The sequence below is a fragment of the Anomaloglossus baeobatrachus genome, chromosome 5, assembly GCF_048569485.1.
Source record: "Anomaloglossus baeobatrachus isolate aAnoBae1 chromosome 5, aAnoBae1.hap1, whole genome shotgun sequence".
Taxonomy (NCBI): Eukaryota; Metazoa; Chordata; class Amphibia; order Anura; family Aromobatidae; genus Anomaloglossus; species Anomaloglossus baeobatrachus.
The window spans coordinates 15,067,060-15,094,815 of NC_134357.1; the positions used below are offsets into that span (position 1 = coordinate 15,067,060).

General features: G+C 47.1%; 1 protein-coding gene across 1 annotated transcript in view; it reads left to right on the forward strand.

Moving 5' to 3' along the window:
* The window catches only part of SORCS1 (sortilin related VPS10 domain containing receptor 1), an 807,859-nt gene that overhangs the window by 641,093 nt on the left and 139,010 nt on the right, over positions 1-27,756 (forward strand). Inside the window, 2 exon segments of the mRNA XM_075348232.1 lie at positions 5,442-5,549; positions 8,703-8,820. Of these exon segments, the coding sequence (XP_075204347.1) occupies positions 5,442-5,549; positions 8,703-8,820 (226 nt within the window).

A 27,756-nucleotide genomic window follows, 5' to 3' on the forward strand; every position in this document is an offset into this window, starting at 1 on the left:
CATGTGGATAGCTGCAGGGCAGTGGGAGAGGAAGCAGGAGCACATGTGGATAGCTGCAGGGCAGTGGGAGAGGAAGCAGGAGTACATGTGGATAGCTGCAGGGCAGTGGGAGAGGAAGCAGGAGCACATGTGGATAGCTGCAGGGCAGTGGGAGAGGAAGCAGGAGTACATGTGGATAGCTGCAGGGCAGCGGGAGAGGAAGCAGGAGCACATGTGGATAGCTGCAGGGCAGTGGGAGAGGAAGCAGGAGTACATGTGGATAGCTGCAGGGCAGCGGGAGAGGAAGCAGGAGCACATGTGAATAGCTGCAGGGCAGTGGGAGAGGAAGCAGGAGTACATGTGGATAGCTGCAGGGCAGCGGGAGAGGAAGCAGGAGCACATGTGGATAGCTGCAGGGCAGCGGGAGAGGAAGCAGGAGCACATGTGGATAGCTGCAGGGCAGCAGGAGAGGAAGCAGGAGCACATGTGGATAGCTGCAGGGCAGTGGGAGAGGAAGCAGGAGTACATGTGGATAGCTGCAGGGCAGCGGGAGAGGAAGCAGGAGCACATGTGGATAGCTGCAGGGCAGCGGGGGAAGAAGCAGGAGCACATGTGGATAGCTGCAGGGCAGCGGGGGAGGAAGCAGGAGCACATGTGGATAGCTGCAGGGCAGCAGGAGAGGAAGCAGGAGTACATGTGGATAGCTGCAGGGCAGTGGGAGAGGAAGCAGGAGCACATGTGGATAGCTGCAGGGCAGTGGGAGAGGAAGCAGGAGCACATGTGGATAGCTGCAGGGCAGTGGGGGAGGAAGCAGGAGCACATGTGGATAGCTGCAGGGCAACGGGGGAGGAAGCAGGAGCACATGTGGATAGCTGCAGGGCAGCAGGAGAGGAAGCAGGAGCACATGTGGATAGCTGCAGGGCAGTGGGAGAGGAAGCAGGAGTACATGTGGATAGCTGCAGGGCAGCGGGGGCGGAAGCAGGAGCACATGTGGATAGCTGCAGAGCAGCGGGGGAGGAAGCAGGAGCACATGTGGATAGCTGCAGGGCAGCGGTAGAGGAAGCAGGAGCACATGTGGATAGCTGCAGGGCAGCGGTAGAGGAAGCAGGAGCACATGTGGATAGCTGCAGGGCAGCGGGGGCGGAAGCAGGAGCACATGTGGATAGCTGCAGGGCAGCGGTAGAGGAAGCAGGAGCACATGTGGATAGCTGCAGGGCAGCGGGGGCGGAAGCAGGAGCACATGTGGATAGCTGCAGGGCAGCGGGAGAGGAACCAGGAGCACATGTGGATAGCTGCAGGGCAGCGGGGGCGGAAGCAGGAGCACATGTGGATAGCTGCAGGGCAGCGGGGGAGGAAGCAGGAGCACATGTGGATAGCTGCAGGGCAGCGGGGGCGGAAGCAGGAGCACATGTGGATAGCTGCAGGGCAGCGGGAGAGGAAGCAGGAGCACATGTGGATAGCTGCAGGGCAGCGGGGGCGGAAGCAGGAGCACATGTGGATAGCTGCAGGGCAGCGGGGGAGGAAGCAGGAGCACATGTGGATAGCTGCAGGGCAGCGGGGGAGGAAGCAGGAGCACATGTGGATAGCTGCAGGGCAGCAGGAGAGGAAGCAGGAGCACATGTGGATAGCTGCAGGGCAGCAGGAGAGGAAGCAGGAGCACATGTGGATAGCTGCAGGGCAGTGGGAGAGGAAGCAGGAGTACATGTGGATAGCTGCAGGGCAGCGGGGGCGGAAGCAGGAGCACATGTGGATAGCTGCAGGGCAGCGGGGGCGGAAGCAGGAGCACATGTGGATAGCTGCAGGGCAGCGGGGGAGGAAGCAGGAGCACATGTGGATAGCTGCAGGGCAGCGGGGGAGGAAGCAGGAGCACATGTGGATAGCTGCAGGGCAGCGGGGGAGGAAGCTGGAGCACATGTGGATAGCTGTAGGGCAGCAGGAGAGGAAGCAGGAGCACATGTGGATAGCTGCAGGGCAGTGGGAGAGGAAGCAGGAGCACATGTGGATAGCTGCAGGGCAGCAGGAGAGGAAGCAGGAGCACATGTGGATAGCTGCAGGGCAGCAGGAGAGGAAGCAGGAGCACATGTGGATAGCTGCAGGGCAGCGGGGGAGGAAGCAGGAGCACATGTGGATAGCTGCAGGGCAGCAGGAGAGGAAGCAGGAGCACATGTGGATAGCTGCAGGGCAGCAGGAGAGGAAGCAGGAGCACATGTGGATAGCTGCAGGGCAGCGGGAGAGGAAGCAGGAGCACATGTGGATAGCTGCAGGGCAGCAGGAGAGGAAGCAGGAGCACATGTGGATAGCTGCAGGGCAGCGGGAGAGGAAGCAGGAGCACATGTGGATAGCTGCAGGGCAGCAGGAGAGGAAGCAGGAGCACATGTGGATAGCTGCAGGGCAGCAGGAGAGGAAGCAGGAGCACATGTGGATAGCTGCAGGGCAGCGGGGGAGGAAGCAGGAGCACATGTGGATAGCTGCAGGGCAGCAGGAGAGGAAGCAGGAGCACATGGGGATCTCTGCAGGGCAGCGGGGGAGGAAGCAGGAGCACATGTGGATCTCTGCAGGGCAGCAGGAGAGGAAGCAGGAGCACATGTGGATAGCTGCAGGGCAGTGGGAGAGGAAGCAGGAGCACATGTGGATAGCTGCAGGGCAGCGGGGGAGGAAGCAGGAGCACATGTGGATAGCTGCAGGGCAGCGGGGGAGGAAGCAGGAGCACATGTGGATAGCTGCAGGGCAGCGGTAGAGGAAGCAGGAGTACATGTGGATAGCTGCAGGGCAGCGGGAGAGGAAGCAGGAGCACATGTGGATAGCTGCAGGGCAGTGGGAGAGGAAGCAGGAGTACATGTGGATAGCTGCAGGGCAGCGGGGGCGGAAGCAGGAGCACATGTGGATAGCTGCAGGGCAGCAGGAGAGGAAGCAGGAGCACATGTGGATAGCTGCAGGGCAGCGGGGGAGGAAGCAGGAGCACATGTGGATAGCTGCAGGGCAGCGGGGGAGGAAGCAGGAGCACATGTGGATAGCTGCAGGGCAGCGGGGGAGGAAGCAGGAGCACATATGGATAGCTGCAGGGCAGCGGGGGAGGAAGCTGGAGCACATGTGGATAGCTGTAGGGCAGCAGGAGAGGAAGCAGGAGCACATGTGGATAGCTGCAGGGCAGTGGGAGAGGAAGCAGGAGCACATGTGGATAGCTGCAGGGCAGCAGGAGAGGAAGCAGGAGCACATGTGGATAGCTGCAGGGCAGCAGGAGAGGAAGCAGGAGCACATGTGGATAGCTGCAGGGCAGCGGGAGAGGAAGCAGGAGCACATGTGGATAGCTGCAGGGCAGCGGGAGAGGAAGCAGGAGCACATGTGGATAGCTGCAGGGCAGCGGGAGAGGAAGCAGGAGCACATGTGGATAGCTGCAGGGCAGCAGGAGAGGAAGCAGGAGCACATGTGGATAGCTGCAGGGCAGCAGGAGAGGAAGCAGGAGCACATGTGGATAGCTGCAGGGCAGCGGGAGAGGAAGCAGGAGCACATGTGGATAGCTGCAGGGCAGCAGGAGAGGAAGCAGGAGCACATGTGGATAGCTGTAGGGCAGCAGGAGAGGAAGCAGGAGCACATGGGGATCTCTGCAGGGCAGCGGGGGAGGAAGCAGGAGCACATGTGGATCTCTGCAGGGCAGCAGGGGAGGAAGCAGGAGCACATGTGGATAGCTGCAGGGCAGTGGGAGAGGAAGCAGGAGTACATGTGGATAGCTGCAGGGCAGCGGGAGAGGAAGCAGGAGCACATGTGGATAGCTGCAGGGCAGTGGGAGAGGAAGCAGGAGCACATGTGGATAGCTGCAGGGCAGTGGGAGAGGAAGCAGGAGCACATGTGGATAGCTGCAGGGCAGTGGGAGAGGAAGCAGGAGCACATGTGGATAGCTGCAGGGCAGTGGGAGAGGAAGCAGGAGCACATGTGGATAGCTGCAGGGCAGTGGGAGAGGAAGCAGGAGCACATGTGGATAGCTGCAGGGCAGTGGGAGAGGAAGCAGGAGCACATGTGGATAGCTGCAGGGCAGCAGGAGAGGAAGCAGGAGCACATGTGGATAGCTGCAGGGCAGCAGGAGAGGAAGCAGGAGTACATGTGGATAGCTGCAGGGCAGTGGGAGAGGAAGCAGGAGTACATGTGGATAGCTGCAGGGCAGTGGGAGAGGAAGCAGGAGCACATGTGGATAGCTGCAGGGCAGCAGGAGAGGAAGCAGGAGTACATGTGGATAGCTGCAGGGCAGCGGGAGAGGAAGCAGGAGCACATGTGGATAGCTGCAGGGCAGTGGGAGAGGAAGCAGGAGCACATGTGGATCTCTGCAGGGCAGCAGGAGAGGAAGCAGGAGCACATGTGGATAGCTGCAGGGCAGCGGGGGAGGAAGCAGGAGCACATGTGGATAGCTGCAGGGCAGCAGGAGAGGAAGCAGGAGCACATGTGGATAGCTGCAGGGCAGCGGGAGAGGAAGCAGGAGCACATGTGGATAGCTGCAGGGCAGTGGGGGAGGAAGCAACTTGGCTGCGGCGTTGCCGCTACAAACACTGATGTGATTCCTCCATCTGAAGCTGCGGATCAAGTGGAAATCTGTAGGATGGAATTATCATCCATGGAGTCATCTGATGCCCTTGTTATCCTGGTCAATTGATCCCGATTCTCAGCCAGTTAGTCTTGAGTTGTTGGACAATAAATGGCCGGACATCTACTTCCTGAGAGTTGAGTAGCAATTCCAAGTTAAAGGGGTAACATGCCATCAAACAAGAGTTTTAGGGTAACCCCTGGTGTCTAAGTGTTTCCTCCAATATACCACTGGGCCATAAGGACTTTCCACTGAGGGACACACCACAGTGCAACCTGTTACATAGCCATTACATGAAAACTAATGTGTGGGTCGCCTCTCGCCACCAAAACAGCTCTGACCGCTCAAGGCCTGGACTCAACGAGCCCTCTGTAGGTGTCATTGAAGCAGATGATTGAAGTCTTGTGAGTTGTCGGTGAGGCCTCCATGAAGTCATTGGAAATATGGGGAATTTGGAGACAGGTCATTGCCTTGGTACCAACACCACAATGGTGCACGTCATTGCCATCAAACGCAGTTCTCGCACCCAGGCCCTGGTTCTTAATACAACCCAAACCCCTCTGCCCCATTGCTATTAGTGTTATAACTGGCACATGGTAGGTGGTGACCAGAGATGATGTTACCCCCATCTGTATGACGATGAGCGTGAGCCTTCTGCTGCTAGATGTCTACTTGACCCAGACTCTCCCCGGATGCTGAATGACATTGTGCTATAATATATATCTGGTTACGATGTTGCACTATGATATATTTCATGCAAGGATGTCGGAAATCACCAATTGTTTTTTGTTGCCATTTTCGTGTTTATCGCTTGTCCAGAAATGTCTATATTGCAAAGTTTTCCTTTTAAACCATAAAACCATGGATTAGGTTCATTTTCCTATTTCAGGCTGAGTTTTGATGAAGGACGATCCTGGAGCAAATATACCTTCACATCCAACCCTCTGTTTGTGGACGGTGTTTTGGGAGAACCCGGGGAAGAAACGTTAATTATGACGTAAGTTTAAAATTTAACTTCTATTTTTCTCTTCTTTTTAATAGTATTATTTTTTAATTATCATTATTTTTTTATTATTATTATCATTTAACTTTTTTTTTATTATTTTTTTTAATTCGCATGTTGGGGGTTTATGGATGCTTTCTGTATTGTCTGCACAGACTGTGTATACTTTGGCAGCTGCAGGGATTTAATGAGCAGTAAAGTGTCCAAAAGTTATTGCAGTCTCATAATGAATGGAATAAAGCCTCCATCCAAACACCTGGATATGAGAAAAGAGCTGCGGACAGAGCTCGATATGTGCATGTGCTACTATCCTGACTTATCTTGGCCTCCAGCATTTCAATAGATCAGTTATTAGCATCTAATATACTGAGGTGACCCCGCTCATTCTGTCCCAGTATACACAGCAAAGTGAGCTACAGAAAACAGGAAGCACCAAACTACTGTGTGCCCTCTAGTGGCCATGCAAAGAGTAGGTTATCGCAAGACTTTTATGTGGATAGTTGTATGATTAACAATTTTCTTTTTTGGAATATAAACTTATAAATCTGCTTTTTACTAGTAAAGTGTAAAACCAGTCTTTCACTTTTACAACCCATGACCAGGATATGTGAGTGCGTTGATAAGAATGGATGTCCCATGAAGATACAATACTACACTTTTAGGAGGACTCGTTAAAAAAAGTGTAACCAAAGCAATCAATGTTGACGTGTCTATAACACTTATGATCCTGGCATATGTTAAACTCTTTGATAAGAATGGACCTCCCCTGAGGACACAGTAGGCTACGGCATAAGACTAGTGAGGTTCGGCATATCAATAACAATTACTATCCATGTGTTGGATATGTTATTGGTTTTGATAAATGTATCTTTGAGGACTGCGTACCATCCCAACTAGGAAGACCCTTTAATAAACTAGTCTAACCAATACATATCTATACGGCTTTCTATCTATGATGACATTGGACATCCCCTGAGGATACAGTACTGCCCACCTTGGAAGACGTCCTCAAAAAAAGTAGTCTAACTAATAGGCTGGAGTCACACTTGTGCATGATTCGCACCAGGATGGCATCACCCGGACCAGCCGGCTGCTCTCCGGCAGAATTGGGTCAGCTGCATAGAAATACATGCAGCTGACCTGCTCCTGTCAGATGAGCGGCCCACTGGTCTAACAATGCGATCCTCGCTTGAGTCACATTCACGTGTGACTCCAGCCATACAGTCAGAAATGGCACATCTATGATATTCACTACACTTATCATGTCTTGGACACATTAATGCCTTTTATGAGAATGGACGTCCCCTGAGGATGTAGTACTGCCTTCTCTATAAGGACTCCCTCTTAAAACATGTCTAATATGATCTGAGATGGCTTATCCATAACACTCACTGTCCTGCTCTAGTATATGTTAATGCCTTTAGTAAGAGTGGACCTCCCCTGAGGATACATTACTGTCCCACCCAGGCGGACTTCTTCATAAAGCTAGCTTCATTCATAAAGATAGCTAATAACACTGACTCTCCTGGTCTAGGATATGCTAATGCCTTTAATAAGAGTTGACCTCCCCTGAGGATATGTTACTGTCCTACATAGGGGGACTTCTTCATAAAGCTAGCTTAATTCATAAAGGTAGCTTATTACATTCACTTTCCTGGTCTAGGGTATGTTAATACCTTTAATAGGAGTGGACCTACCCCGAGAATACATTACTGTCCCATCCAGGAGGACTTCTTTATATAGCTAGCTCAGTTCATAAAGATAGCTCATAATACTCACAGTCCTGGTCTATGATATGTTAATGCCTTTAATTAGGATGGACCTCCCCTGAGGATACATTACTGTACTACCCAGGAGGTCTTCCTCATAAACTATCTTAGTTCATAAAGATAGCTCATAACACTGACTCTCCTGGTCTAGGATATGCTAATGCCTTTAATTAGGACGGACATCCCCTGAGAATACATTACTGTCCCACCTAGTTGGATTTCTTCATAAAGCTAGCTCAGTTCATAAAGATAGCTCATAACACTCACTGTCCTGGTCTAGGATATGCTAATGTCTTTAATTGGGATGGACCTCCCCTGAGGATACATTGCTGTACTACCCAGGAGGTCGTCTTCATAAAGCTAGCTCAGTTCAAAAATATAGCTCATAACATTCATTCTTGTGGTCTAGAATATGCTAATTCCTTTAATAAGAGTGGACCTCCCTTGAGGATGCATCGAAGAGGACTTCTTCATAAAGCTAGCTCAGTTCATTAACATAGCTCCTAATATTCACTGTACTGGTCTAGGATTTGCTAATGCCTTTAAGTAGAATGGACCTCCCCTGAGGATACATTACTGTCCCACTCAGGAGGACTTCTTAACGATAGCTCTCTTCATAAACATAGGTCATAACGCTCTCCTGGTCTAGGATATGCTAATGCCTTTAAGTAGAATGGACCTCCCCTGAGGATACATTACTGTCCCACTCAGGAGGACTTCTTAACGGTAGCTCTCTTCATAAACATAGATCATAACACTCTCCTGGTCTAGGATTTGCTAATGCCTTTAATTTGAATGGACCTCCCCTGAGGATACATTACTGTCCCACCCAGGAGGACCTATAGGTAACAGCAAAGCATTAATATCATAAGAAAGTGGAACATGAGATACTATTAATTCTGAACCAGTAAATGCAGCCCCTCCTTAGAACAGCCTCATAAAGGGTCCCGTTGAATGGTGAAAGTATTTAGCCCTTCCATCACGATTTACGTTGAATAGAAATGTGGATAATTCTCAGAAATGCACTTAGAAAATGTCGTAAAAATGGAAGTAAATGTGTAGCCGCTGTTTTGCTGCCCCCTTAGGGGACTTTGTTGGTATAGATATGTATAGACTTGTCTTGGTGAGTGGTTCCCTTTAAATGGAGCTGTTTCATGTGCCGCACACGCTTTATACTTTTTGTGATGTGTTTTCATTTTTACCTCCTTTTAGCTCCAGTATTTCTGCTCTTGTCACGCGTTCCTTACATCACCCATCATCCTATTTTAGTAAAATAAGTGAAGGTGTCACAAGAAAGAACATGTTGTCTCCTCTATAAATACTTCTGCAGCTTTACATTACATATTGTATCTTTTTATTTCCTTTTTCCCCCCTGCAGAGTCTTTGGGCATTTTGGTCACCGGTCAGAGTGGCAGCTTGTAAAAGTGGACTACAAGTCAATATTCGACAGACGTTGTAATCCTGAAGATTATCTTCCCTGGCAGCTCCACAGTCAGGTATGGAGACTCTGTAAGGACCTTATCTACGGGTGCAGCAGTAGGTGATGGGAGGCAGCGGTGACACTACGTCCTAGTGCCGATGGATCCTCTGTGTGAGCTTGGAGGATACAGAGGCATTGCTTACAGCCCCAATAGTCATGGAGGATCCTCCGCTCAGGACCTGAATTCTTGAGCCTAAACGAAAAGCCTCTCTGCCAAAACGTCTCCAGTCATGGGGGCTCAGGACACCTTTGTCTTACAAGGGCGACCATCATCCATCTGATGGCCACCATAGATCATTACAGTCTCTGTAGCTTCATGGCTAGTTGCAGCATTCTCCAGCAAAATCAGCTGTTTGCCAGGGAACGTGACCGTCTAATTGCCGCAGTGGACACTTTTTAGAATGGTTCATCTATTGAGACAATGGAACTTTGAAGCCATTGTTAGTAGAGCTTCTCTTTTTGATGGTCTTCTTTAGTGGATACATCATTTTTTTTCTAGTGATCCATGGTAGAAATTAAAATCAATACTTTATTTCCTAATGGTCTAACATAAGAGTAGAGATTTAGACCTGGTGGTCTAGGGTATATTAGAAGGGCTTCTATATTTTCCCCTGGAGGGCAAATATATATATTGGTTTATGCATAGAAATTTTGGGTATATTAAGGAATTTTTTGTATCTCACTCCTTGGTGGGTATATGTAAATAGGGGTGTGGAGACACGTGGGTCAGTGGGTGCTCTCGTCAGCTGGCTTGGCTGTCTTCAGAAAGACCGCACAGACCTGGGATCATCCCGCCGAACACTCAAACTCTTTCCCAGTGATGTGACCACTATTCAGAAAATGCAGGGTGAGGGAACCACACATTTCTAGGTCTTTATTGGGTCACCAACAGGCAAAAACATATCATACATTTGAAGTGAGTGGGCAGGGAGGCCTCTGGCTGTGTAGTCGTGGCAGCTCTGTATTCAAGGCACATCCCTGACTTCATCACTTCTTCAATGCTGGGACAGTGTGTGTCAGTATCTTCATCGGCCGATGCACAAAGAGTCTTCAGGCAAAAGTTGAGATGCATAAAAACTGACATTTATTCACACATAAAAAAAACCAACACTCCGGACAGCAGGTTCCGGCAATCTTGGTGGAGCTGGGGACAACCTGCCCAAACGCGCCCTCTGGTGGGGATATGCCCTAGATACTCCTCTTCTCTGGGCTCCCACTCTCCGGTCAAGCACACACTGGACCCACACCAGCGGAATAGACTCTGAGGTTGCGTCCACCTCCTTCACTCCGGTGTCCCTTGATGTTCCGCTCACACACTCACACTTGCCGCTGCAGATGTTCACTGCCTGCTGTCCCGGATCCTTCTCCCCACACACACACAATCTCTCCCTAGATATCCGGCCGACTCCTCCTCCCCGGTGGCAACAGCCGTCCCACCCGGCCACTAGGGGGTGCCCTAATACACAAAATCACATACAGTAATAAAATTCAACATTTTTAATAATAACAATGCCGGGTAACTATGCTGAACTAGTAGGGGGTAGGCCCACCCACTACATGCCTCCCCTCTTAAAATCCGAGCCTCCCGGCAAGGCTCTTAACTATAAACAGATTAAGACAATAAAACCTTTTAGGTCAGTCCACAACAACGACTCCAGTTCAGCGGCGCTCCCGATCTGTAGGGGCGCTTAGTGGCGCAGCAGCGCTCCCGGTCTCTACGTAGCGCCCGAAGGCTCAACAGCGCTCCCGGTCTTAGATGGGCGCCCGGAGGCTCAGCAGCGCTCCCGGTCTTAGATGGGCGCCCGGAGGCTCAGCAGCGCTCCCGGTCTTTGCTGGAGGGCAACAGGCCCGTAAACCTTTGAACAAAACTTCTGCCGGTTAACAGCACCGGACTTAAACAGCAGATGAGCAGTAGGCACTTACTCTTGGGGCCAGGCCCGCTTCCATTCCTCCGCTTGAGCCTGGATGTAGGCCCCCAAAGATTGTCCCGGCTGGCGGCGGATCCTTCTGAAGGACACAGGGGCGTAAGGCGGCTCCACGGGCTCAGCTGCTGCAGCTCCTCGCGGGGGTGATGGCGTCTCGGCCCGGGACGGTGGTGGTGCGGATGGCGACGCATCTAACATGATGACCGGCCTGTTGGTAACATTTTGTGTTACCGCTACCACGGATGGAAGCCGCTCCGGGTCAAGGGTCGGTTCAGTCGCTGTTTCCGGGGCAGCAGCCGTGATGCGTCGGTGGTGAGAGGGCTCGGACGGGATCGGTCTAGCATGACTCCGGCACCGCTCTTGTTGTTCCTCCCAGTCAATCTCCTGTTGCCACTGCTCCGCTTCCCGGGTGGTTGGCATGCGAGAGACACAAACGGCAAACAGGCCGCGGCTACCTGCGTCCGGCAGGAATTGAACCCTCTCGCCCGGCCACAGGGTATGGAGTCGCTTGGGCAGCCCTTCCACGTCCAGATGAACTCTGTTGTAAAAATAGTCATCCCCGGTTTCTGCTTCTCGGATGAATCCATACCCCTCCTGTTGGTTGAACTTAACAACCACTCCGGTAACAAACTGCTGGGCCAGGTCTTCACCGCCAGGACCGGACAGCATCTCCCGGACAAGGGTCTCGGCCAGGAGACGTTCCTGAACTGGGTCAGGCTTCGGGGACGGAGCTCTGGGATACGGTACCGTGGGCGGAACAATGACAGGGTCCCACATAAAGCCCCGGTGATCTTTCTCCAGTATCGGGGCAGCCACTTCACCCGGCTCCGGTACATGACTAGGCGACGGGGCGGCGACATCAAGCTGGGGAACCTCCCACGGGTAGACTGCAACTCCCGGACGGCTTGGCATTGGTGGCGTGGCATAAGTCGCCTTCACTTCCGTGATGGTTCTCCCGGTCTGCGCGTCCCAGGAGGTCTTCCAGGAGACTTTATCCGGGCGTGTAGAACCTCCCGGTCCGATAGGAAGGTCCGCCAACGCTGCCTCACCGGCAGGAGCGAACCTGGGTCGGCCCCGGCCTAGGCTGATTAAAGCCATCGTAGTAGCTAACTCCTCTGGTTGGCCAAAGGTTTCCATCGCTGTCTCTGACAATCTCACTTGTAACGGCGGTGATGTCAATGCTGAGGCTGGGAAGAGTGGAGGCGGGCCTTCGTTTCCCGCTCTTAAACGGACTCCACCCCCAGCCCCACGCATCATCTTGACTCCTCCGCTGAGGTACTTCTTTTTCTTCTTCTTCAATGCCCTGGAGCTGGCGCCTCCCCTCTTTGGGCGGAGTACTCTGTACTTTTTCTTCGGCGCCGGCCAGCCCCAGGCTCTTCTTTTGGCGCCAACTTTTCGCGCCTTTTCTTCTTTACAGATAACGGCCTCCTTGCCGCCATCTTGTACCCGGTCCAACGCTACGGGCACTGTGTTCTCTTCCCACCACGGGACTGGAAATCTGGCATCATGGTCCGAATCCTGTGCTCCGGGCACGACCTGATCTCCCGCTTCTTGGGTCCCTGGCAGGGGACTCGAATCCTGCCGACTACGCCACATGAAGTGAGTGGGCAGGGAGGCCTCTGGCTGTGTAGTCGTGGCAGCTCTGTATTCAAGGCACATCCCTGACTTCATCACTTCTTCAATGCTGGGACAGTGTGTGTCAGTATCTTCATCGGCCGATGCACAAAGAGTCTTCAGGCAAAAGTTGAGATGCATAAAAACTGACATTTATTCACACATAAAAAAAAACAACACTCCGGACAGCAGGTTCCGGCAATCTTGGTGGAGCTGGGGACAACCTGCCCAAACGCGCCCTCTGGTGGGGATATGCCCTAGATACTCCTCTTCTCTGGGCTCCCACTCTCCGGTCAAGCACACACTGGACCCACACCAGCGGAATAGACTCTGAGGTTGCGTCCACCTCCTTCACTCCGGTGTCCCTTGATGTTCCGCTCACACACTCACACTTGCCGCTGCAGATGTTCACTGCCTGCTGTCCCGGATCCTTCTCCCCACACACACACAATCTCTCCCTAGATATCCGGCCGACTCCTCCTCCCCGGTGGCAACAGCCGTCCCACCCGGCCACTAGGGGGTGCCCTAATACACAAAATCACATACAGTAATAAAATTCAACATTTTTAATAATAACAATGCCGGGTAACTATGCTGAACTAGTAGGGGGTAGGCCCACCCACTACACATTCCCGGCAAGAACACAAGATGGTACAGGCGACAGAGTCTCACCCTTGCACTGGTCCAACAGGGATTCAAATCTTCATGACTTCAGTGCTTCCAGGGCCAACTATCAGAGTCTCGCAGCACCCAGCTTTTGACGAGCATCAATTGAGCAGAGATAGTAGCAAACTTAGGAAGCTGACCAATTACAAAGTATGTAGCCAGTCGGACGAGTAGTCCCAACCTGGGTTCTCCAAGCAAATTTGTGATGTCAGCATTGAGCAGTGGAGCAGTTCTCTGATCCTTCAGCTGGAACCGTGGATCCTGGGCTGAAATCCTGTAGAATGAATCTTGACACAGTTCTGTGATCCCCACAGCTGGAACCGTAGCTCCTTGGCTAAGGTCATGTTGAATATCCCAAATGAAGCAGTTCTGCGATTTCCGCAGCTGGAACCGAAGCTCCTCTGCTGAGGTTATATAGAATATCCTAAGTGAAGCAGTTCTGTCATTTCCCACAGCTGGCACCGAAGCTCCTCTGCTGAGGTCATATAGAATATCCCAAGTGAAGCAGTTTAGTGATTCCCCAGCTGGGACCGAAGCTCCTTGGCTGAGGTCATATAGAATCCATCCCTGGTGACTGAATCAAGGCTCTTTTATACCCCTCAGTTCTCTTACAGGATTGGTGGAGATGGCTGCTCTCTCATTAGTCTCAAGTTCAATCCCACTGCATAATTTTCCTCTGAATGATGTAGTCCGCAGATCTGAGTGAATACACATTTACAGATAATAGGGCTCCTATCAGTTTGGCAAGAGACAATGGCTAACTTCTCTTGATTTAACAAACAAAGGACCCATACGTCTGGCCTAATTAAGAGCAGTTCATCCCCCCCACACAAGTGGCCAAACACTGAGTTGTCACAAGTGGTTGATATATAAAGATTTGGGGGTAAATTATCTGGTGATTTTTTTTTGTGTATCACTCCCTGGTGGATAAGTGTAAAGTGGAGGGGAGTGGGTTTATACATAAAGATCTTGGGTGTATTATATCGGTCAATATTTATGATGGTTTATTCATGGGAGCTTTGGGTATTATTCTCTGTTGGTCTAGAGTAAATACAAGGTTTACACCTGGGGGATTTCCTAACTTCCCAGGCTCCAGCATGTTAGGAATCTGCACACAATATATACTTACTCTTCAGCATCTCCTCCTGCCAATCAGTGATCTCACAGATTAGCGCCAGGAGTGGAGACTGAGGACCACGTCACCATGAACCATCGCACAGTCCTATTAATAATTTTTTTTTATAGTCCGTGAAACTCAATATTTGCAAAGTTTTTTGTGGCTTAAAACAACTTCATCTGCGTCTGCCTCCGGTACACGGAGTCTTCTGGTGTTTTCTCGTCATCATTCTAATAGTGTAATAGTGTAATTATCCTCTATTCTCTCTACTCGCCCACTCTAACCACCTGCACTAATGGTGCCGGAGTCTTTACTAATCCTCCTGGGAAGTGGAAATGTCGCTGAAGAGAAGGAATCGAGGGGAATAAAGCAAATGTATCATGATGAGAAATACTAACCCCACAGGAGGACTCCCGGAGGAGGCTGGAGATCAAGTGCTCTGATTAGGGGCTTCAGCTGAAAAAGATCCCATAGGACTGTGACTGCGGAAAGTAAACCTGAAATGGAGGAGTGATCCCGACTGATTTGTGATCACCATAAAGCCTGGATGAGAAAACTCTGATCCCAACTGTTTATTTCCTAAATCACAATGATCAGTATGGGGATATTGCTTGGAAAGGATCTGATGGCTGACCAGTAGGAAAACAGCCATTCACAGTCAGATAGACCCACCTCTTAACCAATGAGAAAACATGCGCGCTCAGTTGAGTGGAGCATGCATGTTTATGGGGGCATCAAGATGAATTCTTTGGGGAATACTTATCGTAAAGGGATTTGCCAAGTTGATGGCCGCAATCAACACGATAATATACAGTAGGTCAGAAATTTTACTTTCAAAAACTATATGGTGACTCTCTTAGGATGGTTTGGGTTGTTGCCTTTTGTCGTCTATTTACAAATGGCAGCATCCATTTTTCCTTGGAGACGTCTTCTAACTCTGTGAGATTCCTGGTTCGTCTTCCAGTTCTGTGAGATTCCTGGCTCGTCTTGCATTTTTTGCTCTTCCTTGGAGATGTCTTACAGTTCTGTGAGATTCCTGGCTCATCTTGCATGCTCTGCTCTTCCTGGGAGACGTCTTCCAGTTTTGTGAGATTCCTGACTCGTCTTGCATTCTTTGCTCTTTCTTAGAAATGCCTTCCAGTTCTGTGAGATTCCTGGCACATCTTGCATGCACTGCTCTTCCTTAGAGATGTCTTCCAGTTCTGTGAGATTCCTGGCTCGTCTTGCATGCACTTCTCTTCCTTGAAGATGTCTTCCAGTTCTATGAGATTCCTGGCACATCTTGCATGTACTGCTCTTCCTTAGAGATGTCTTCCAGTTCTGTGAGATTCCTGGCACGTCTTGCATTCTTTGCTCTTCCTTGGAGATGTCTTACAGTTCTGTGAGATTCCTGGCTCATCTTGCATGCACTGCTCTTCCTTGGAGACGTCTTCCTGTTCTGTGAGATTTCTGGCTCGTCTTGCATGCACTGCTCATCCTTGGAGACGTCTTCCAGTTCTGTGAAATTCCTGGCTCGTCTTGCATTCTTTGCTCTTCCTTAGAGATGTCTTCAAGTTCTGTGAGATTCCTGGCACATCTTTCATGTACTGCTCTTCCTTAGATACATCTTCCAGTTCTGTAAGATTCTTGGCTTGTCTTGTATGCTCTGCTCTTCCTTGAAGACGTCTTCCAGTTTTGTGAGATTCCTGACTCGTCTTGCATTCTTTGCTCTTTCTTAGAAATGCCTTCCAGTTCTGTGAGATTCCTGGCTCGTCTTGCATGCACTTCTCTTCCTTGAAGATGTCTTCCAGTTCTATGAGATTCCTGGCACATCTTGCATGCACTGCTCTTCCTTAGAGATGTCTTCCAGTTCTGTGAGATTCCTGGCTCATCTTGCATGCTCTGCTCTTTTGAGATCTCTCCGCAGATTTTTAATGATGTTCAGATCAGGGGGCTGTGACGGCCCTTGTAAAACCTTCATCTTGCACCTTTTAAGGTTGTCTATTATGGATTTTGACGTGCATTTGGAATCTTTATCCATTTGTAGAAGACATCCTCTTTTCTTTTCTTTTCTTCTTTTTTCAACTCCAGCTTTTTTACAGATGGTGTTATGTTTGCATCCAAGAATTTGTTGAAATTTCATTGAATCCATTCTTCTCTCTACCTGTGAAATGTTTCCCATGCCAGTGGGAGCAACACAACCCCAAAGCATGATTGATTCACCCCAATGCCTAATGGTTGTCGAGATGTTCTTTTCCTGAAATTCTGTGCCCTTTTGATCATTGTGGCCCAAAAGTTCTATTTCAACCTCATCAGTCCACAGAACTTGTTTCCAGAATACATCAGGGTTGTTCAGATGTTCCTTTGCAGACTTCTGACCCTGAATTGCTTCTGATGAAGACGTAGGAGAGGTTTTCTTCTGATGACTCTTCCATGAAGGCCATATTTGTGCAGGTGTGTCTGAACAGTAGAACAGTGGACCAACTCCAAAGCCTGCTAAATCTCCCTGGAGGTCTTTTGCAGTCAGGCAGGGGCTCTGATTTGCCTCTCTAGCAATCCTACAAGCAGCTCTCACAGAAATATTGCTTGATCTTCCAGACCTTATTTTGATCTCCACTGTTCCTGGTAACAGCCATTTCTTAATTACATTTCAAACTGAGGAAAGGGCAACTTTGCACTCTTTTTATAGTCTTCTCCTGCTTTGTGGTCCTCCACCATTTTCAGAGTGCTAGGCAGCTGCTTAGAAGAACCCATGGCTGCTGTTTTTTGGCACAAGGTTATAGGAGGCTGGGTTTTTATAAAGGTGTGAAATTTGCATCACCTGGCCTTTCCTAACAGGTTCACTAAGGTCTGAGACCTTGGTTAAACTTTTGTTCTGCCTAAAATACAAAAGAAATGTGTCATCTTTAACTTTATACCTTTTAGAGATAATTCCATCTTCAACTTGCTTAAACGTTCACAATAGCAGCCATTTTGACCAGGGGTGCCCAAACTTTTGCATGCCACTATAGATATATTCTCAGTAATCGGTATTGTTCATACTTGGCGGCAATGAAAGGAAAACCCCCATACTGCTACTGGAGCACTGTTCTGTTCCATCATTAACCCTTTGAATGCCACTGTCAATAGTCACCTCGGCACGTAAGGGGTTACAAAGAAGGATCAGAATGATGAGGTATAATTTTTAATTTTTCTTTGTAGATAACAATATTATGGAATCACATAATTGTAATGTTCAATATAGTTTCATAAAATATATAATTACAGTGGGGGGGAGTAATTATTCAGCCCCCAATTGTACAAGTTCTCCCACTTATGAAGATGAGATTTGCCTTTAATTAAAATCATAGGTGACCACAACTAAGAGACAAAATGAGAAAACAAATCCAGCAAATCACCGCGTCTGATTTGGAAGATTTTTTTGCAAATCATGGTGGAAAATAAGTATTTGGTCAATAACAAAAGTTGATCTCAATATTTTGTTCTCTATCCTTTGTTGGCAATGACAGAGGTGAAATGTTTTCTGTAAGTATTCATAGGGTTGGCACACACTGTTGGTGGTATGTTGGCCCATTCCTCCGGTTGGCACACACTATTGGTGGTATGTTGGCCCATTCCTCCATGGAGATCTCCTCTAGAGCAGTGATGTTTTGGGCCTGTCACTGGGCAACACGGACTTTCAACTCCCTCCAAAAGGTTTTCTATGGGGTTCAGATCTGGAGACTGTCTCGGCCACTCCAGGACCTTCATATGCTTCTTACGAAGCTACTCCTTTGTTGCCCTGGCGGTGTGCTTGGGATCATTATCATGCTGAAAGACCAAGCCATGTTATATCTTCAATGCTTTTTTCTGATGAAAGGAGATTTGCACTCAAAATCTCACAATACATGGCCCCATTCATTCTTTCATGTATTGTACACGGATCAGTTGTCCTGGTCCCTTTGCAGAGAAACAGTCCCAAAGCATGATGTTGCTACCCCCATGCTTCACAGTAGGTATGGTGTTCTTTGGATGCAACTCAGCATTATGTCTCCTCCAAAAAGGATGAGTTATATTTCTACCAAATAGTTCTATCATGGTGTCATCAGACCATATCACATCCTCCCAATACTCTTCTGAATTAGCCAAATGCTCTCTAGCAAACTTCAAATATGCCCAGACATGTACTGGCTTAAGCAGGTGAACACGTCTGGCTCTGCAGGATCTGAGTCCCTGGCGGCATAGTGTATTACTTATGGTAGCTTTTGTTACGGTGGTCCCAGCTCTATGCAGGTCTTTTACTAGCTCACCCTGTGTGGTGCTGGGATTTTCGCTCACCATTCTTGTGATCATTTTGATTTCACAGGGTGAGATCTTGCAAGGAGCCCCAGATCGAGGGAGATTATCAGCGGACTTGTATGTCTTCTATTTTTTTATTATTGCTCCCACAGTTGATTTCATCACACCAAGCTGCTTGCCTATTGCAGATTCAGTCTTCATAGCCTGGTGCAGGGCTACAATTTTGTTTCTGGTGTCCTTCGACAGCTCTTTGGTCTTCACCATAGTGGAGTTTGGAGTGTGACTGTTTGAGGTTGTGGACAGGTGTCTTTTATACTGATAACAAGGTCAAACAGGAGCCATTACTACAGGTAATGAGTGGAGGACAGAGCAGCCTCTTAAAGGAATAGTTACAGGTCTGTGAGAGCCAGAAATCTTGCATGTTTTTAGGTGACTAAATACTTATTTTTCACCATAATTTACAAAAAAAATCTTGCCAAATCAGACGCGGTGATTTTCTGGATTTGTTTTCTCATTTTGTGTCTCATAGTTGTGGTCACCTATGATGTCAATTACAGGCAAGTCTCACCTTTATATGTGGGAGAACTTGCACAATTGGGGGCTGACTAAATACTTTTTTCCCCCACTGTAGATTAAAGAAAAAAAAAAAAGGAAACCGTAAGATATTGGGCACACAAGATTTAAAAAAAGAAAAATTAACAATTAAAAAAATCCACAAAAAGTGTTTTTAGTTTGTAAAAATTTTAGAAAAATGCCCTTTTACAATATTGCTGCAGTAAAACGAAGCTGAATCAGCAATGCCATAAAAAACAACGTAATTACTTTTTTTTCCCGAAAATAAAATTAAAAATTACACAATAATCTATATGTAATCAAATATATCTCCATTAAAAATCTGACTCATCCTGCAACAAACAAGCTCTCGTGTGGCCAGATCGATGGAAGCATAAAAAAAAGTTATAGCTCTTGAAGTGTGCACCATAAAAACTTATTTTTTTTTCATTAAATGCACAATTATTGTGTAATAATATAGGGGATAAAAACTGAACATATTTTGTATTTCCAGATAAATCGTAGCAAACAATTCATTTTGCTTGGTGAATGGCAGAGATGGAAAAAAAAAGAAAATTGATTCCTACCTTTAAAAAAGTTAATAAAAACAAAGTTAATAAAGGTTAAAGCGGATGTTCAGGAATAGAGAAACATTGCATCTTTTTTTTTTTCAGAAATAGCGCCACCCCTGACCATAGGATGTGTCCGGTATTGCAATTCAGCCCCTTTTGAAATGAATGGAGCTGAGTTGCAATAGCGGGCAAAACTCCTGTTCGATTGGTTTGGCTGTTTCTAAAAGGAGGCAGCTTTGTTTTTTTGTAACATTGGACAAACCCTTTAAGCAATAAATACTGTACCACTCCCATCACCACTCCACTTATGGGACAACAGGATTTAAAAAAGCTTTCACTTGCAGTGTTCTCTGTGGCCAACAATAAAATTAATTTTACACACTAGAGGGCAACAAGCTTGATGATTACAGCATCTCTTTAAGAGTTAACAGTCTTGAACTGAGGCGGAAATAATTGCAACAATCTGCTGGCAAACGCTTCAGCAGCACTTCCTTCATACAGATAAAATCCCTTCACAGTACAGATTAGTGCACATCCACAGCACTGATCACAGCCCTTTCTCACAGTCTCTCTCTGAGTAGCTTTCAACTGACAACGTGCACACTTATTGGCCTACTTACAAAATTATCACATCGAAATAGGTCACCTGCAGGTTCTTTTGTTTGTTTTGTTTTCTCATTTACTTGCTAGCTTATTATCTGGATGTTTTTTGTCTGAATCCAATTTCAAACAACACAACGCATTGTACACAAGGAGTTCAGGACATACATGATAATTCAAGCTCCACACTCCCTATGACTAAACATTTTACATCGCAGCTCAGTGTGGTAACTCTTTATGCTCTGTATCCATCACTCCTGCTACTCAGTAGCTTGGTGTATGGGCATGTTACAAATTATTATTATTATTATTATTATTATTGCAACATTTATTCGATGGCACTGCACAAGTGAAAAAGGTATACACAAAAAAAAAGAACAATAATCATGAATAATACAAAAACAGACTGGTACAGGAGGAAAGAGGACCCTGCCCACGAGGGCTCACAGTCTACAGGGGATGGGTGAGGGTACAATAGGTGAGGACAGAGCTGGTTGCACAGTGGTGTACAGGTCTGAGGGTTATGGCAGGTTGTAGGCTTGTTGGAAGAGGAGAGTCTTCAGTTTCCTTTTCAAGCTTTCCTTGGTAGGTGAGAGTCTGAGGGTCCTAGGGTAGAGCATTCCAGAGTATGGGGGAGGTGCGGGAGAAATCTTGTGTGTGATTGTGGGAAGAGGAGATAAGAGAGGAGCAGAGAAGGAGATCTTGTGAGGATCTGAGGTTGCGTGCAGGTAGGTACCGGGAGACTAGGTCACAGATGTAGGGAGGAGACAGGTTGTGCATGGCTTTGTATGTCATGGTTAGTGTTTTGAACTGGAGTCTTTGGGCAATGGGAAGCCAGTGAAGGGACTGGCAGAGAGGAGAGGCTGGGGAATAGTGGGGGGGCAGGTGGATTAACCCTAGAACGCGCAACCATAGAAAACAAGCAACCTAGCAGGCCTGCGAGGCCTCAGGTATGCGTTCTAGGGTTAAGCGGGCCGCAGAGTTTAGGATGGATAGTAAGAGTGGCAGAGTGTTGGAAGGGGGCCACAGAGCAGGAGGTTGCAGTAGTCCAGGTGGGAGATGATGAGGGCGTGCACTAGTGTTTTTGCTGATTCTTGGTTAAGGAATACCTGAATATGGGAGATATTTTTGAGTTGTAGTTGGCATGAGGTGAAGAGGGCTCGGATGTGTGGCTTGATGGAGAGAGTAGAGTCGAGGGTCACTCCAAGGCAACGAGCTTGTGAGACTGGGGAGAGTGAGCAACCATCAAGTTTGAGAGATAGGCTTGTTGGGGAGTTAAGAGAGGAGGAAAGATAATAAATTCAGTGTTGTCCATGTTAAGCTTTAGGAATTGTACAGAGAAGAAGGGTTTTACCTCTACAACATATACACATATATTAATGCACATAACATCTATCACCGGCATCACATAGTCTGTTTCTATTTTTTTATGGTCAATGAAAAAGTCCCAAAGGTTTCTGCTCTTGTTTGTGCAATCTCAAACAAGAGGTGATGGACAGACATGATAATTCAAGCTCCACACTCCCCATGACTAAGCATTTTACACCACAGCTCAGTGTGGTAACTCTTTATGCTCTATGGATCCATCACTCCTGATATGCAGTGGCTCACTGCCTGGCCATGTTACACATGGGGCATTATCTCCATATCATATAAACATATATTGATGCACATAACGTCACTCATCGGCATCACACATGTCAATTTTCTTGATCTGTTGCACAGTTATTACAGCGTACAGATAAACACATGACTTAGTATAATATTTTACATCCTACTTCATAGAGGAATAGGATAGGAGCTTTAGTCCCACATATTGGAAGTAGAAATCCTAAACGTGGATATCAACCCTTTAAATGGCCTTGCCACATGACTTAGGATAAGAAGCCAAACAAGAAACTCCGTTTGCATTGTTCGGGAGTGTTTCTTGCTCATGGCCGGCTGGGTGAGTGGCCACTGATGGGAATCCTGCAGCATGAAGTTTCTCTGTACAACATATATTATCACTCAGTTCTGACCAGTTAAACAGGTTTCGATGGGGGTTCACATTATAACAGTCTGAGACATTTTGGAAATGGGCAGAAAACTCATTTTCTTGGGACAGCCGTCATTCACTTTTATCTTCCGAGATGTTAAACCCATCATTGTTATTACCCTGCACCAGTTCTCAACTTCCCGCAGATGATAAAATCCAGCACGCACTGGATTTTTACCTTCTTTCCCATTTCGTTTTATATCCCAAGAATTGTAACCGGTACAACGAGCGCCCAAATGATCGTTCTTTATGACCCTATAAAAGCAATAACAAGAGGGAAGAAAAGCAAAAAAACAAGAATAATTTCCAGCACTCGCATAAATGATACATACAGATACTATGTCTCTGAGTGATTCCCAGTCATCCATGTGGGAACCAGTTGGGTTTTCTGTGATTATTTTTAGTCCATTTCTATGTTTTTATGGTTAATGAAAAAGTCCAAAAAGTTTGTGTTTTTGTTTGTGAAATCTAAAATAACACACCATATTGTAAACAAGAGGTTGTGGACAGACATGATAATTCAAGCTCCATGGCTGAGCATTTTGCACCGCAGCTCAGTGTGGTAACTCTTTATGCTCTGTATCCATCACTCCTGCTACACAGTGGATCACTGCTTGGGTTTGTTAAACATGGGTTATTACCTCTATAACATATACACATATTGATGTGCATAACAGAACAACAGGGATAACAAAAGGGGAAAAAAAAAACAAAAAAACATAAGAATAATTTCCATAGCTCGCATAACTGATACATACAGATAATATGTCTATGCTTTCAATATGGGAACCAGTTGGATTTCCTGTAATTATTTTTAGTCCATTTTTATTTTTTTTTATGGTTAATGAAAAAGTACAAAAAGTTGGTGTTTCTGTTTGTGCAATCTCAGATAACACAACATACTGTAAACAAGAGGTTGTGGACAGACATGATAATTCAAGCTCTACACTCTAAATGGCTAAGCATTTTGCATCGCAGCTCAGTGTGGTAACTCTTTATGCTCTGTATCCATCATTCCTGCTACGCAGTGGCTCACTACCTCAACGTGTTAAACATGGGGTATTACCTCTACAACATATACACATATATTGATGCGCATAACATAACAACAGGGGTAACAAAAGGGGAAAAAAGGAAGAAAACATAAGAATAATTTCCATAGCTCGCATAACTGATACATACAAATACTATGTCTATGTTTTCAAAATGGGAACCAGTTGGGTTTCCTGTAATTATTTTTAGTCCAATTCGATTTTTTTTTTTTTTAAGGTTAATGAAAAAGTTCAAAAAGTTTGTGTTTTTGTTTGTGCAATCTCAGATAACACAACATATTGTAAACAAGAAGTTGTGGACAGACATGATAATTCAAGCTCCACAGTCTCCATTACTAAGCATTTCGCACTGCAGCTCAGTGTTTTAACTCTTTATGCTCTGTATCTAACATTCCTGCTACCACTGCCTAGGCATGTTAAACATGGGGTATTACCTCTACAACATATACACATATATTGATGCGCATAACATAGCAACAGGGATAACTAGAGGGGAAAAAAGGAAAAAAACAAAATTATTCCCAGCACTTGCATAACTGATATGTGGCGCCCTGGACTAGCCAGGTCGTTACAGGTAACACACACACCCCACCCCCACTAGACAGTAACATTAGCCAAACACAAAACCCTTGTTGCCTCCTTCCAGGGTCTGATGTCCACACCAGGTGGGGCGGAGCCAAGCGGTTGGCCCCACCCACCAAGGAGTTCACAGGTCTGGAGGCGGGAAAAGGAAGAGAACAGTCCAGAAGGTGGAAGTGAGAGGAGTAAAGTGGAGAGTGTCTGCACTTGTGGCCCAGGCACTGACAACAAGGTTGGCAGACGGTGGTGGCCATCTGCAGGAGTGGTGAATCAACGCGGAACCGTAGGACCGGGGTTGGGCGGTGGCCCGCCGGTACCGACCGGGGAGCGAAGTGAAGCCAGCACACACAGGCAGGGCCATCGGACCCCGACTAGGCTTGGAGTCTCTGTCAACAGTCAAATTCGAGTGTGAAAGGAACCCCAGGGGTTTCCTAACAGCCAAAGACCCGTTAGAAGGCAACCGTCCGCACCTTGAGGGTATACAGCTACCGCCTAAGGCTAGAGACCCAAGGGCCAGCGCCTGCGGGCAAACGGGCTCCTCCGGCATCCATACACCGGGGAGCGGACTACCGTTGGGGACCTATTGTAGTTAAACAGTACACAAAGGTGCAGGGAAAGACAGCCGCCATCACCTGTCTGGGGAGAGACACTGCAGCCGGCTGCGGGACCCGTCCATCCAGCCGTTTGGTTTACCGAGGACTTTGTGCATCTCTTACTGAGTGAGTACACCCGTGCCACCGCTGTCCCTGCAACCCTGCACCTCACCAACCCTGCCTCCCCATCACACCACCGGGCCCTGGGACCACCGACCCCTACCCACGGAGGGGGAAAACAACATCCCAGCTGCTCCCTACCATCGCTCCCGGGATTCCCGTCACCAGCAGCGGTGGTGCCCATCTTCACCACAACCCGTGGGTGGCGTCACGGACTAAATCCCCAAACAAACCAACCACCCTTTTCACTCACGGGCGAGGAGCGCCACTCGAGTCCCCGGATCCGGCCCACCGCTCGAGCCACCGAGTAGCAGCCGCAGCAGCGCCGGACCCGAGCGTTAGCGAGCGCAGCAGCGGCGTCCTCTCCGCCCGCGACAGATACATACAGATACTATATCTACGAGTCAATCGCAGTCATCGATCTGGGAACCAGTTGGGTTTCCTGTGTTTATGTTTAGTTCATTTCTATTTTTTTATGGTCAATAAAAAAGTCCAAAAAGTTTGTGCTGTTGATTGCGGCATCTTTAGGTTTTCCCGTTGCGACATCTCGGCTCCCAACATTCTCTCCGATTATTGCATTTTGTATCTCTTCATGGAAGCCGGGAGAAGATGATTTTTCTTCTCCCCCGTGTCCTATTTTTGCCTCGTGTTCACTCTAGCAATCGCTGACATGAACACGCTGAAGAGGAGCAGGACTTGTCAGCGTTTGATTGCGAGTTGTCAGCTGCCAGAGGCTAGCGTCAGCCCGAATATTGTACCGGCTGGCAGTGATGGATTGGAGCCGCGTCTTATAAATAACAAAGTGGATTCATGTCACATTTTGAAGATTTTTTAATGGGAAACTTTTACATGTAAAATTGTGTCTAACTCACCGGGGGCTCGCGGGGCCCGGATTGCCTGTCTTGTTAACCTCAACTATTTGGAAAAAAAAAAAAAAGTTGAAAGTTATTTACAGTTTTTAAAAGGCCAAGCAAGTGAGATGAGTCTGCGGATACTTCAGCTTTCCATAGATAGTCAGGAGGAGATTATGGGGCGTAAATCAGTCCTACACAAAGATCACCGTAATTTCAAAGACAAATTCCTGCTGGAAAGGACGAGGAGGAAATTCAGATCCTGCAAGAATTATTGCACCAAGCTGAAGTCCATTATTGCACGGCTGGTAAAACGGTGAACTATGGCGTCCTGATCACCGGCTGCCGGCGTGATTTACTGTCTGTGTGTACTCAGCGCAGCCTCCAATGCTGCAATAACTCAACTCCATCTGATTAACTCATCTAATGAATGGGTGAACTTAAAAACAAGGACATCACCGGTCCATCAGATGCTCCGGGCGCCATTCTTAAACTATGCCGTATGCTGCGGAGATTTTATAGGGATTGGTACAGCTGTGGGGGTCTCCGGGGGCAGAGTGTTCAGACTGGAGCATGAACAAACTGAACCTTTGCCAGAATGAAAAAAAATCAGGTCTATAATTTTGTTATGTTCGCACTTTGCTTCGTTTTTGCAGTGTTTTTTGCATCATTTTTTGCAGCATTCTTTTGCAGAATTTTTTTTTGCAGCATTCATTTGCAGCGTATTTTTTGCACCATTCTTTTGCAGCATTTTTTTGCAGCATTCTTATGAAGAGTTTTTTTCAGCATTCATTTGCAGTGTTTTTTTTGAAGAATTCTTTTGCAGCTTTTTTTTTTTGCAGACTTTTTTGCACCATTCTTTTGCAGCATTTTTTACAGCATTCTTTTGCAGACTTTTTTGCAGCATTCTTTTGCAGAATTTTTTTTCAGCATTCTTTTGCAGCACCTTTTTTGCAGAATTCCTTTGCAGCATTTTTTTGCAGACTTTTTTGCACCATTCTTTTGCAGCATTTTTTTGCAGCTTTTTTTGCAGCATTCTTTTGCAGATTTTTTGCAGAATTTGTTTTGCACCATTCTTTTGCAGTCTTTTTTTGCAGAATTCTTTTGCAGCATTTTTTGCTGCATTTTTTTGCAGCATTCTTTTGCAGAATTTTTTCATGCCTGTTATACAAATTAAAAGCTGATTTTTACAGGACCTGCAAAGGCTTTGATATTCCAGAAATCTCTTACCTTTTTTTTATACTGACTGAAATGGAAAACTGCTGTGTTTTTTAAAGAAGCAAAATGTCAGTCCTTTCAGTAATTTTGCAGTGTTTTTTTCCACCATTAAAAGAACAAGAAGCTGCAAAATTGCTGCAAAAAATGCAACCGCTGTGTTTTTGCTGCTTTCATGGTACATAAAACCAGTTTATTTAAACATGTCATGTACACAAAATTGCAGCCTCAATAAAAGCAACAAAAATACAGCCCCCCCAAGAAAAAAACAACAAAAAGACAGTCTAAAAAAAATAAGCACAAAAATGCAGCCCCCTCAAATAAACACAACAAAGAAAACAACAATATAAGGCTATGTGCGCACACTGCGTCTTTTTGACGCTGCGTTTTTGTGCGGTTTTGGCCGCTAAAAACGCACAAAAACTCACCTGCGTCGAAAAAACGCATAAAAAACGCATGTGTTTTTGCCGCGATTTGGTGCGTTTTTGGCTGCGTTTTGCTGCGTTTTTGATCTCTGCGTTTTGCTGCGTTTTTCAAATGCATTGCATGGGGGAAAATGCAGAAAAACGCAGGAAAGAACTGACATGTCCATTTTTTTTTTTTAACTCAAAAACGCAGGTAAAAAAAACAGATGTGTGCGGATAGCAAAAATGAAAACTCATAGACTTTGCTGGGGAAGCAAAGTCCTGCAGTTTTGAGGCCAAAAATGCACCCGAAAAATGCGCAAAAACGCCGCGAAAAACGCACTGTGCGCACATAGCCTAACAACAAAAATGCAGCAAACAAAAAGCAACAATAAAAATAGCAAAAACGCAGAAAAAATGCAGCAAATCCTGCTTCTTGGAAGCAACTTTTTTTTCTTCTATGAGACCCTGTGCGCACACTGCGGATTTACCTCGGATTTGCTGCAGAAAATGTGTCTAACATTTCTGAAGTCATTCCCCAGCAAATTCTACGGGTTTTAAAAAATGCTGTGCGCACGCTGCGTTTTTTTATACCCGCGGATTTTCTGCTGCGGAATTAATGAGCATGTCACTTCTTTTCTGTGTTTTTTGCCATAGATAATGGTAAAAATCCGCAGGGACCAACTTGCGGAAAATCTGCACAAAATCCGCGACAAACCGCGATAAAACCAGTTTTGGTGCGTTTTTTTACCGCAGATGTGGGATTCTTGCGGAATTTATCTGCGGAAAATCTGCGGATT